General features: G+C 41.2%; 1 protein-coding gene across 4 annotated transcripts in view; it reads left to right on the top strand.

The window, feature by feature from the left end:
• Positions 1-996: 996 nt before the first annotated feature.
• tsc1b (TSC complex subunit 1b) overlaps positions 997-13674 on the top strand; it is a 32545-nt gene continuing 19867 nt past the window's right edge. For all 4 annotated transcript variants that reach the window (XM_032539665.1, XM_032539667.1, XM_032539666.1 and 1 more), the window contains exons 1-9: positions 997-1179; positions 6748-6962; positions 7228-7331; positions 7693-7845; positions 8338-8482; positions 9727-9881; positions 9976-10049; positions 10718-10896; positions 12550-12668. In XM_032539665.1, the coding sequence (XP_032395556.1) occupies positions 6854-6962; positions 7228-7331; positions 7693-7845; positions 8338-8482; positions 9727-9881; positions 9976-10049; positions 10718-10896; positions 12550-12668 (1038 nt within the window). In that variant the 5' untranslated portion in view covers positions 997-1179; positions 6748-6853. The remainder of the gene's footprint in view (positions 1180-6747; positions 6963-7227; positions 7332-7692; positions 7846-8337; positions 8483-9726; positions 9882-9975; positions 10050-10717; positions 10897-12549; positions 12669-13674) is intronic.

Here is a 13674-nt window from a genome sequence, read left to right on the forward strand (position 1 = left end):
TCCTCTTTCAAATGCAACATTGAAATTACTAGACAAAAAATTGTGTCCTGAGGTTTTGAAGGGTATGGCTCCGTGTCCCACCATTCACTCTGCACTTGCAAAAAAAGGAGCTTTACTCACATTATTAGAGTTGAATGTTTGATGAAGTCTTGCTTTTGGTGTTTTCAGAGCTCTTTTGCAAATAAAAGGGTTGTTAGTCTGGTCATTCAAGTAAATTAAAGCACATCATAGTCAATTTTATTTAAATAAAACTGAGTAAAATGTAATTTTCCACAAAATAGTGGCTAATGAAAATTCTGAGTGGCAGTTAGCTTTGGAAAACCATTCGCCACGATGGCTGGTGAGCAACAAAGCTAACATCAAGCCCTGATTCTATTACTGTTACTTTGCATGGAATTTACAGTGACAATAAATGATTCCCTTTTGTTGCTGGGGAACCCTTGGAAACCCCACGTAGACCCCTAGGGGGTCCCAGACCCCACAACATTTTGACTTTTAATGTGAAATGATGCCACAATTATTAAGTTTTAGTCAAATTATGACATAAGTTACAATTTTTACTTTTGACAAATTATTACATTTAACTTAAGTCTCAGTTATTAAAAAGATCTTAAAATATTTTTACCTCATAATCCTGACTTTAAAATATAGAAATTGCCTTTCTTCTTACTTTTCAATTATTTTGACTTTCATAATCATACAAACATGCATACATACATATATAAATTCAAACATACATACGTACATACATACAGCTATTTATCAATTCATTTTTTTCTGCCGTTCATGGGGTTTCATACAAAAACACTACCTGGGAGAAAATAAAAATCTAATTTGCGCGTGCGCTTTTCACATGTGGGTCACGCGAAACCGCATTACACACATTTCATCCTTCCACCGATGGGGAGATTAGAAAAACAATCTTAGCTTTGCAACAGCGCGAACCATTTGCCAGCGTACGCATGAAATGACTACATCCGAGTTATTAGATGCAATTTATTACATTCGTTTTAGTTGTTGCTTGGGTCAGTGAGTTGTTAGAGTTGTAATTGCGACCTGCGGGGCGCTAACTTATGGGATTAGTTTGCGTGCAGCCCGACAGCGGAGGCTGACTTTGGTGGGATGGGCTGTGAGGTGTTCAAGATGGCGGCGCCCTGTGGAGTGCAGCTACTCTAACAGGTAAACAGGTCCGATTCTTAATGTCTCATGTGTTTTTCTTACAGCGAGTATTAACGCATATGACTTGTTTTACTGCAAACGAGGTGTTCGGCTTGCTTCTACGCCGATTGAACGCGACTGACAGGCAAGATGAGTCCCCGAGCGAGTGTGGGTCGCTGCTGCCAGCTAACGTTAGCTCTTGGCGTTGGGACTGACTTGTTTTTGGAAAGAGCCGGTGATGGATTTAGGATATGTTGATGCTGTAGACATGTGTCCGTGGTTATATCTGCGTTTTCTGTCACGTTTGAAAGGGGTTATCGCTTTGCTAGAGGAAAGTATGCTTATATATCTTTTCAATAATCGGATAAAGTAAACCCAACCCTGCCCATTGTTCTCTGCGAGTTGTTTACGACAGGCAGCAGCCAGTGGCCAGTCCACACACAGCAGCCCTCAGCCGGGCCGGGCCGGGCCGGGCCGGGCCGGGCCGGGCCGAGCCAGGCTAGGCTCTGTTCTGCTCGCATTGGGCATGGCGCTATCACAGATTATCATTATGGCCTGTTTGGTTATTTTATTTGCTTCACGTAAAAATTATCTCTTGCAATTTTTTTGCATCATACTTCTATATTTGTCTTTACGTTTTGGCTGCAGACGCGCTTGCATGTTGCACCGTTTTGACAGTAACAGGTACAGTTTTTCCCCTATTATCATGTTAATCATTAATATCCTGTCTCATTCATTCGCCATCAGACTGTCCTGTCACCATGGCGACAAAATGGTTCACTAGTTTCACAGTTTGAAACTAGTGAATCGCTTGGTCACATTATACTGGGCTCACTGTCAATGTCTGTTATAATTTGCAGAAAATTATGAAAAAAAGTTATTGTTTTAGTAGCAGGTCATGAGTTAATTGTTTGACCAGATTATTATTATTATTATTAGTAGTAGTAGTAGTAGTAGTAATAATTAACCTAAAGCAATTTCTTTGAAAAAATACTTGAATCCACTGTCCTCAAGGTCCCTATGGCCCCGCCAATACAAATTATAGTGCAATACTATTTTTGGTACTGTTATTAAGAACAATACTTTTTTCAATACCTCGGTTTGATGAACATGTTTTTCTACAAAGCCCTTATTTAATTTAACAACATATTGGAAACGTCTCAGTGCATCAGCATTTAATATCCCGACACAGAATCCGCTATGCAAGAAATTACCCCAAATAAGAGGTAGTCTAATATAAGCGTGATATCTCCCGGTCTAAATGAAGGGTCCTGGGGTTGGTAAAGCAGCTCTAGCCGCCTGTTGGGATGAATGAGGGTCTGTGTGATTTTTAATTAATGAAGTTAACCACAAGCTCCCACAGCCTAAAGGGCTTCTTGCTGTTTGTTTTGTTCTCTTTAGCACTGACACATTCGGATGACACCCACCCGCTGTTAATAGTTAGTTTTTCTAGTGTGTGGGATTTTTTTTTTGTTTGTTTTTTGGTATTCTATTCTTTTACATTGACTTTTCATTGTCATGTCAGCCTAATAAGATATCAACTGATTTCATAGATATTTTTGGATGAACCCTTTTGCATATTTGCCAGCCCTGTGCTGCAGTTTTCAGTTATTGAGACACATTAAATAAACAACAAACCAAACAGCAACTAACAGCGCAATATTATAACCGCAAACATATTATGTCCCACGTGTAAGATATCTAACAATTGTAAATGAACATATACACAAAGCTAGAAAGAGCATATATACAACAGTCCTGCATGTGTTTTGTGCATATTAAATTTAGGTAATATTTATGTGAAGAAAGTTAACATTTGCTATTATCTCTGAATTAGTGATCTGTATCCTCGTCACTGTCGGTTACTTTAAAGCGTGCAGGCTCTTATTATTCCTGAAATGATAAGTCACTTACTTGATAAGTTGACTGACTGAAAGACAACATTTTTTATACTTACTGTAAACCTTTTTTAGCAAAAAAAGCAAAATATTCTGTAACATCTGCTTCCAGTTTCTTCAGTTATAAGGATTTACTATGATATCAATATCTTTGGGGTTTGGAGAGAACAATCACATTCTTTAGGAATTTTTATGGGCATTTTGCTCTATTTAATGACTTTTTATAGACCAAAAAGTTAATGGATCCGTCAAAATATGAATTAATAGATTAATCTTAGTTGCTCTACATCAAGTTTAGTCCAGTTAACCACTCCTACATTCCCATGTATCCCCTACAGCAAGGAGATGAAAGGAAATGTGCTATTTGCACACTGAACAGGGCAGTTGTGTTGATGAGACTCATTCCTTCAAATCAGTTTTTTTTTATTTTTTTAAGTGCTTTAAAATATTCCCCCAGGAGAAAAGGAGGCTGTTGGTAACCGCTTGCACACAGTCCAGTGTTACTTCCAGAGTGTGTACATGGAAGCATAAAGGTTCTTTGTGTCCTCCTGAGCGTTCCCAAGCTGCCTGAGATCACACTGAGGGTGGTTCCTGTTTGTGCCGCTGACCTGTCCCTGCAAGAAAAAAACAGCCACGGTTTGAATCCACTTTCCACACTCGGACTCCCAAACCCCATGACTGAGCACTTCATTGATAACGGGGAAAGAATTGCGCTGTGACCTGTTCTGTGAGTCAACAAACAAGAGCACATTTTGATTAGTTATGAATGAGCTCAAGGACATTAATATTCTTTGTTTGTTTCTTCCCACAGGCCAGTGTTTTGACATGTGACTTTAATGGAACTAAGATAAAATACACTGGTTATTGATTCACTTGTTCTTGTCCAACTCCAATTTAGCTCCTGTCGTCTTAGTTTTGGTAGCACGTGACCGTGTTGAAAGATTGGATATTCTGTGATATAATAGAATAGATTGTAGGATTCATCCTCTAGCATGTTGAGTGTTAAGAGCTGAGGAGATGTCTGGTGCTGATTCATTTACTCCTGTTAGGGAGTAAGCTGCTGGGTGCAGACACTCCCCCTGAAGATAATGACCTGCCTATCAGGATTATTCATACCGGTTTTTCAGATGGAGGTTTGCAAGGCTCCCCTGACCTCCTTTGCTTTGAATGACTGACCAGTAGCCTCAGTGTATCATAGACAACATAAATAGACTAAATCTCTGAAAGGCCAGGTGGTTTTAAAAGCACATTTCCAATATAGACAGCATAATAATAAATGTAAAAAAAAAAAAAAAAAGCTCTTAAAGACAATGCTACATTTTGGGCACTGATAGTAAATGTGGACGATCGTAACTAGTTATCTTTTTCGGGGTCAAATAGGTTAATCTGACGCTCCAGATGGTTTGATAAGACAGAACCAAGGTCTAAGGTCAACCTAGTACTAGCCTGTACTGTGAATTCATGTTAACTGCAAAAGCGCTTTTCTGGCCATCATTCAACACCACAGCTCAGGAACAGAAGTGTGACATTTTGTCAGATTGTACTTATCGTGTGTGTGTGTGTGTGTGTGTGTGGTGTGTGTGTGTGTGTGTGTGTGTGTGTGTGGGTGTGTGTGTGTGTGTGTGTGTGTGTGTGTGTGGTGTGGTGGTGTGTGTGTGTGTGTTTTTGGTGTGTGTGTGTGTGTTGTGGTGTGTGTTGGTGTGTGTGTTGTGTGTGTGTGGGTGTTTGTGTGTGAGATCTACTTTTTCCCACAAAAAAGGACATTTTCATGAAATTCCTTCAGAGTCTACACTACATGTAATGTATGTTTGCAAGTGTACAACTTTTATAGGCCTCTTCAAAGATACAATGTCCCTGAAGTGAGTTTGTGATTATTTGGCTGAATATTTCTCTTAAATGGCCTGAGGTGATCTCTTTCTTCCAACACACAACCACTAAGCTTAATGCAAATGAATGCGCAATCACACCAGCAATATGCAAATGAGCGCGTGGCGTCTTTTGGGCCTAAGTCCTCTAAAAACCTAGAGAAAACTCTAGTATAGTTCAGTGATAGTATTCTCATTGAGCCATGTCAACAAAACACTATTATTGCAATGGGAAATCAGTGATACGTTGTGCCCTATGCTAGTTGTATCCATCGTTTGTAAATATGAATAATATAATAATAAAAACTAATATTTGCAGTCTAGGGTTCTATCCCAGCTAGTTAAGTGTGGTGTTCACATGTTCTGTGGTGATGTAGAAAAGCATAGCTTTGTAATTAGACTTGTTTTCGGTGATACAAGTAGCCATGCCTGCCTGCTGTGAAAGTGATTTATTTTCCCATTTCAGTAACAAAATATGTAAGCCTTGTTGCTGAATACATTTTGACAGTAGGAAAATCTCAGATGTAAATAATGAAATTAATGATGGCTGAATTCTATTTAGCCGCTTCAGTTTCAGGGTCCTGGTACTGTGCATGTCGGCCCACTGTCACACGGCCACAACTTACTGTGGCACTTGAATAGAACTGAGCTACTATTCATGTTATTGGTAACATCTGTGCTTTTCCTACTGTGACAAAGTCAAAATGTCTGCTGTGAAAAAGGAAAATGAGTTTGGGCATCACTGCTGCATATGTTTGCATATCCCGGGTCAGTGGAATAGTGTGAAACCATTGGCAGGAATGTGTTGTCACCTGTGCGCACATAAACTCCACGTTGACACATTATCAGCGTGTAAAGTTAATAGGGCCATGATCTGTTGCTTATTTACTTGGTATACTACACTTGGTATATGAAAAGCCCAACATTAACTGTCCTTTTTAGTGCTTATTTCCCGACTACCCCTCCGAGGGAAACATCTGGCTCTTTAGCTGCTAAACGCTCCAATATGTTCACCAGCTAGCCACTAACTATGTGTGTCTGCTGTTTTATGCCGGGCTACCTTTTAAATGATTAATCATTTAGGTTTGTCATTTTGATTAGCAATGCTCTCATTGCATCTGTTTCAGCTTGCAGGGAAGTTTCAGAGCGGTGCTCTTCCTTTTCACACAAACACACACACTTGGAAGCTGCCCAGCACATTCACAGCCTTATCTGTTGGCAACTGTGCAGCTCCACTGGAGCAGTTGGGTTTAAGGGTTTTGTTCAATGACAAAGGTAGTAATGAGGAAGAAGTGCTGCTCTCATTTGGCATAGTATCCCATCACAAAGCTATTATATTGTCAATGCATGAAAACAGTCCTGTTAGTAATTATGGTTCCACCATTGTCACCAATATCCACACCCAAAGTGTCTGTCTCAATAGACAAGACACTGTATAGATACAGTACTCTTACTAGATGGTTATACAGAATTGTTTTAGTATATATAATCAAAGCCATTGTGTCCATACTTCATTTGTGTATTACAACTGCTGCTGTGGTATCACACATGGTTCTCTAATAGAATGACCTAATGGGAACTGAAGCAACGCCCAACTTTAATCTCCCAAAAATAAATGTAGTTCATTAGATCATTTAGAGGTGTTATTCCTTATGAGCTACCTCATAAAGAACAAAACTCCCATTTGTTGCCATGTTGAAGAAAGGCCTTTTAGCGCAAACCCTTTCTTCCCAGTACTGAGTTGGTATTATGTGGTTACTAATCCTAAGATCACAGCTCTAACTAATTCTGGGAAATGTTTATGAATTGTTCTTGGTGCGATGTAGAGGTGCCTGGAGACTGTGTTGGTGGGTGGCCCCAGGAGTCCTCCAGGCAGGCAGGGACAGACACAGCGATAGAGACGCTGCCTCCCCCTCCAGCACTGCCACCACCATGGCCAGGGAGCAGCCCAACGTGGGGGACCTCCTCCCGCTCCTTGAGACCTCCGACCTCCACCAGCTAGAAGAGATCCGAAGCGTCATCAACGAGCATCTCAGCACTGGTAGGGCAGCTTGGCTTGTTAAACGGCAACATGGTTTATCTACGTGGCTTCTGCTTTCTGGGGAGCTTTGAGATATTGTAACTTTACTCATGAGTTTGGTCATTGTGTCAGGATCACCCCAGATTGCTTGATTAATGTAAATTTACCATATGTTGTAACCGACTTTCTTCTTTTAACATGGCTCTGCTGGGGGTGGGATTTGCTGCTTAGAATGCCTACTACTCTTTCTTTCAAAAACAAACTCATTCAAATTTTCCTTCCAAAGAGCGAGGGTCCATGCTGCTGAACGGGCTGGTGGATTACTTTTTGGAAACAAACTCTGCCCAGACCATACATATCCTCTCCTCGGTCAGAGAGCCACACGATAAGGTGAGAAACGCCCCTGCACAAGCCTGATGCCTGGTCACACCAGGATTTAAAACGTGAAATCAATTCACTCCAGTTGAATCGCCGGGATTAGAGGATCTGCTTGTGACATGGTTCCCATGGGTCCTTGAAAGTTTGAAAATTTGAGAGAGGAAAACCAATGCCTTGGAAGTTTATTTTAAAAATGACAGCTTGAATGTTTACATTGTGCAAGAATAGAAATGTAAGTTTTTTTTATATGTAAACATTGAAAAACGTGATTATTTATGTAAATAACTAGTTATAGTTTTCTTTCCTTATTCATTAATAAGAAGTAATTGTGTTAGATACAGAGCTAACTCTGCTGTCCCTCCCTCCCTCTCAGCACCTTCTGGACAAGATGAATGAGTGTATGACCAAACAGGCGTGCCGCCTGCCCACCCTCACCCTGCTCGGCCATGTTATCCGCAAGCAGCCGTCCTGGATCCACAAGATCGCTCGATACCCTCTGCTGCTCTCGCTGCTCAAATGCCTAAAGGTAATGGGCCCAGTTAGGACTCAGTGGATAAAGAAATCTCCTCGTCAGGGCAGGAGGAGATTTCTCTTCCGGCCTAGAATTGAAATCACATAGAAGATGTGATATTTGTTCAGATTCCTTCTCAACAACATATTTCCTCTGTCCTCGTCCAGATTTAAATGCCTCAAGATTTGTTTGATGGTTTGCCATGAACTTTGGTACACACATTCATATCACCCTAAGCTTTAAGACTGCCAAATGGAGAGTCTAATAATGAGGGTGTCGTATGCTGTACCTATCTAAAACTCCTTGAGACATATTTGTCATATAGGGCTCTATATATTAAATTGACTTGACTAATTGTTGCAACCATTCCTATTACAGTTCCCACTTGTAAATACTGGTTAACATAAAGAACTGTTTTGGTAAAATGTCCTTCATCATAATGATTTACATTTTAATCTTGGCCTTTTATCATAAATTTGAATACTTGTGTCTCAATTTACCTGGCAGACGGACACGGACGTTGTGGTGCTGATAACTGGAGTGCTGGTGCTGATCACTCTGCTACCCATGATCCCTCAAGCCGGGAAACAACACCTGTGGGAGTATTTCGACATCTTCGGCCGCCTGGCATCTTGGAACCTGAAGAATCCCGGTAGGAACTCTCTGTCATGTCTCACTAAACATGTCGTTGCTCCATGTATGCATATGGACACAAAAAGGTCAATTGGATTTTGATCATTTTCAGTAGGTCAGCCCCAGCTGGTCCTTGGGCTGGTAGTCTCGCATAGCCAGACCTTCCTCCACACGCCGTGGAGGAGGGTCTGGCTAGTCCGCACCGCATTTTTGGGATGGGAGAAACACCGGCTCTGGTTTATTGGCATTTCTTTAAATCAATCACAATCCTCTTGGTCGACGCTAAGCACCGCACGGAGCAACGGTGGCACTGCAATATAGCCTCAGGAAGGAACTTGTTTTGGATGAACATGCACTTTCAAAAGTTGATTTAGTCTTGAAATAGAAAACTCAGATTGGACAGCATTTACCCTGCAGAGATCTGAGGAGCAGTTAACCATAGTCCTCATGAATCTACCTGAGTTTAGAATGCCAACACAAAGGAATCGGAAGGTGCATACATCCGGCCGTAAAGAGAGACGTCCGGCAGATTTTCCGGCGGCACCTGAACAATCCCAGAAGTGGAACATTGTGGATATAGACTGTTGTGGAGGACTAAATTAGGACTGTATGTTAAGCTGATCCCAGTTTAGACACGTGGAACCTATCTAGCAGGCAAAGAACGAGGACAACAAATCACTAGCTAGCTTAATTTAGGTTAGCACTATAAAACTATAAACCATTAGCCTACAACAACGGGCTTAAAAGAACTGACAACACAAGTTGCATGACTCACAGATCTCGAGGACGCACACACACAATCTCAACCTGCTCATCATCCTCCGAACAGCGACCGTCTCCTTTTCTCTCTCTCCTATTTCGCCATGTGTGCGCGTACCCACTCGCGGTGTGAAGCGCGTGTCCGCGTCACCCTTTGGCATGCACCCCAACAATCACTACCCACAGACAGCCTTTTATTCATAGTCTATTGGGGTGGTAACTCCTCCCATACAAACTTCTAGTACGGCTACGAATAATAATTTAAGTCTCATCTATCATAGAGTGGACCGCTCATAACCTCCTGAAAGGATGTCTGCACTCACAGCCATGTACAGTAGGCAGTTAACTGGAGCGCAAAAATCCAAATCTGGTGAAAGGGGAGGAAGTCTGGGTGGACAACATAGAAAACAAACTACAAAAACTGTAACTGGGTTTGCAGTTAACTTGGCAGTTCAAGTTTCTGATTTTCTTTTACCCCTTTTTTGATGTTTTTTACTCGTTCAGGGCACATTTCCGAGGTCTACCTAATCCACCTGCACGCCAGCGTCTACTCCCTCTTCCACCGACTCTACGGCATGTATCCTTGCAACTTTGTGTCCTACCTGCGCTCCCATTACAGCATGAAGGAGAACATGGAAACCTTTGAGGAAGTAGTGAAGGTGAGGATATCACCCATGCCGCTCTTTGCAGAGTTTTTCTAGCCAAATGATTATTGTTGCTAACATAGGTTTTGTGTTCAACCTTGTCTTTCAGCCGATGCTTGAACACGTTCGTATTCACCCAGAACTGGTGACAGGAACCAAGGACCATGAGCTCGACCCCACTAGGTACGTCCCACACCGCCTGGCAAGGGAACACTTTAAGGTGCTGACACACCAACCGCATAATAGGTCGTTGGACAGTCCGGCGAGGTCGGTGACTCAAGTCTGTTCGGTGTGTTCCGTGCCGTCAGTCGGAGGAGCCGTCTGCGTTCATTTTGGCTGATTTTGACTTGTTGAATCAGCCAGCGGGCATGTCGGACTCAATGGCCAATCTGATTGGTGGAGTGCTTGCCCTTGACTAGCAAATCAGTGCACAAGAAACCCGGAAGTGACAACGCCAGTATCTTCTTATTACTAGCCATCGTATCTTCTTCCGTTCAAGAAGTAATGACAACGATCCTTCTTGCCTACTATCAATTCTCTGATGAAAGCAATGACTGACAACAGCGTGCTCTGTGTTTTCTAGGTCTAGAGATGTTCCCTCATTTCCGTTTTTTATTTTTTGGGTGACTATACAGATTAGCGGCACCTGCTGTTATTGAGACGTATTACACAGAACTTACGCTCAAGACGGCGTTGCTTCCGAGGCACTTTTTTTTTTTTGACCGACTCAGGGAGAGGGGAGTCGACTGCTCAGTCGACCGTCGGGTTGGTGTGTCAGAGCCTTAAGCGTTTAATCCCCTTTTTCAAGTCTCCTGCATCTCTTTGACCAATGGTGCTCTGCTTTGCTGTAGGTGGAAAAAATATGAAATCCACGATATCGTCATTGAATGTGCCAAAGTGTCTCTAGACCCCAAGGAGGCCTCCTGTGAGGAGGGCTACGCTACCATGCCTGAGAACTTTTACCCCCAGATCCACCTGCGACCACAAGACTGCACTTCCAGCCCCTACACTGACCTCCAAAGCAGCTACGGTCAGAAAACACTTGATGCATGTCAGGGCTGCTCAATTATAGAAAAAGATCTTAATTCTGCTTGTTTTGGTCGCTACTGAAGTCATGCTTATCCAATACAATGACTCATTGTCTTTTGGAAAGATGTTGCAATTATGGAAGTTAAAAAAAACAAAACAGTTACACACCTTAAAGTGTGAAATTTCCTTTTATTTTACATTCAGAATACAAGACAAACTAAGAGTTAACTTCCAAAATGTAATCTTCAAAATAATCGTTTTTCTCGATGACTTTGTTTTAGTGGTTTATCAGGAGCCAAAATTGTATTAAATATTTGGATTATTTGCAAAGCCCTGACACTTTATAGAGCCCCCGTGATACTGGATTTATCTCCATAACACAAGACTATAAACACACATTTTATTTCTATTTCAAAAATATCTTTTTCTCCGCTGGGAAAACTATGCAAATAACTGTTTCTAAATTACCTTTAACTTATCTTTGGTATTTTGTTACTACGGTTTCTTGTGAAGTATTGGCCAATATATACATAGATACTGAACTGTATATATATTTTATTATTTACTCAAATTTGACAATAATTTTGGACATGTTAATGTATTATTCATGTTCTAAAATTGACACTACCTTACAACCCAGTGCAGCAAAATGCATCGGGGATTAATAAGTAATTAGAAATTTTTATCTGACAACTTTCCTTAACACTGTGCACAAGCTACAACAGGAAATGACACGTACAGAGTTTTGACAGGAAGCTGCAATCAGATATATTATCATTTTTACCATGACTGTAATAAACTAAAACATGCTATCATTAACAAAAGCTCAGGTGTGGATGGAATAATGTTTTTAACAATTAAAGTTATAATATTTAAAAACAGTTGATCTGTATGTGACATCTAGTGAGAGTTTAAAATCGTATTCAAATATTACATATGTATTTTAGCATAGACAAAACTAATTTTGTATAATTATCAACATCTTACATGATATAGTATATTTTCTGAAACAATCTTTTGAGAAATATTTTACGAGCAACATAACAATATGGAAATGTTTCTGGCTAACTCAGCAAATTGCCCGCCGCAAAAACCATATACATCCAGTCCTGCTGATATATAATCGATAAATACTGCAGTGGCAATGGAATGAGGGAAAATTCAGACAGTGGAATTTATATTTATATTGTCTCATAGCCCGCATCATCATATCGCCCAACCCTAACATACAGTCAGACAAAATATTGGAAAAAAGTAAATTTTCCTGTCCTGATCCAAATTTAGTGATAGTAATTATTTTAAGTGCAAATGAAAATGAAATATCAAGAATCATCACTATAGTATTATCTGGTTGTGCCCATGTGTTGCGCTACCTAAACGATCATCATGCTCCTCTGTTTGTTTCTTTGCTTATTCAAAAAAAATCTGTTTTGACTTCACATTTGTAAAAAAAATCATCTGCAAATGAATCAACAATGAGAATGTTATTTGGAGCCCTAGTGCAACCCTTATTTTCAGTGAGCCCCTTGTGTTTTTGATGCTAAACAGTGGGTATTTTCTAACTGCTTTCAAGGAGAAACACCAAACAGTGATGTAGGTTGTAAGGTGCGTCCGTTTGAAGATTGATCAGACTATTTTGTCTTCTTGACAACAGGAAGCTCTTCTTCGACCCCGTTCTCGACTCCACGGCAGCCGCTGCCCCCGCCCCTGTCTTTGCCCCCCTTCTCAGGGACACAGTCCTCCTCCCGCAGCCCACAGACCTCCAGGCGGCAGGTAAGGTCGTCCAGAATATGGTCAAATGATGTCAAAATCACAAGATTGGGCAGTGACGGATCACAGGGTGGCACCAGAGTGCCACATCTTTAATGGCGGTTTTCCACTGCGTGGTATCTACTGGACTCGCCTCGGCTCTACTCGCTTTTTTTGGTTTTCCATTACGAAAAAAAGTCCCTGGGACCTGTAACAGGTACTTTTTTTGTACTACCTCAGTCGAGGTTCCAAGCGAGCCGAGGCGATACCAAAAGGTGACGTGGAAACCTGCAGACTGCGGGTTGGTCGGAGAGAATCGTCATATGACTGCGTTGTTAGCAAACAAGAGTGCGGAGTGTGTTTCCAGAACAAACGGGACATTTAATACAAATCTAGCCGAACACCGACACTATATCCACTCTCGCACTATCCACTTTCAACTGTTCGGGCTACTAGCGGCTTCATGTCGTTTCAATATTGCACACTGTTACTTTAAAAACAAGACTATATATATATATATATATATATATATAATATATATTAATATAACAAAATTTATATTTTATTTAGCTTTTCAAGTAGCGCATCAACCCTCCCAACTTCCCGGTCTTCTTCCTCTGCCCCTGTGACAGTGTCCCCCCCCGGCTTGCCGTCCCAGATACATCCCAGTCGTTGCATAAGCTTCTCCGTGACTCTCATAAGATATACGAAGTCCAGAGGTCAGAACCAGAGATCTCACGGTTGACATTGCCACAGATGGTCTGCGGCGGCGATTTTGCAAAGCGTGAATGCTTGAAACACAAACGGTACACAGCATACATGTTGGTGTGTAAATCATGGTTGCTAAAGTTCATGTACTTATATAGCGTATAGTAAATACTGACTGCGACGCTGAAACACATGCAAATGTTAGCTAACGTTACCAGGAAACTTAACTTACCCTTTTGTGTCGGCGAACAACCGTCATGTCGACGTCTGAACTCTTTACTTTAGGCTTTACTCAATCTGCAATGGAAAACGGACATAGAAT

The sequence above is a fragment of the Etheostoma spectabile genome, chromosome 16, assembly GCF_008692095.1.
Source record: "Etheostoma spectabile isolate EspeVRDwgs_2016 chromosome 16, UIUC_Espe_1.0, whole genome shotgun sequence".
Lineage (NCBI taxonomy): Eukaryota > Metazoa > Chordata > Actinopteri > Perciformes > Percidae > Etheostoma > Etheostoma spectabile.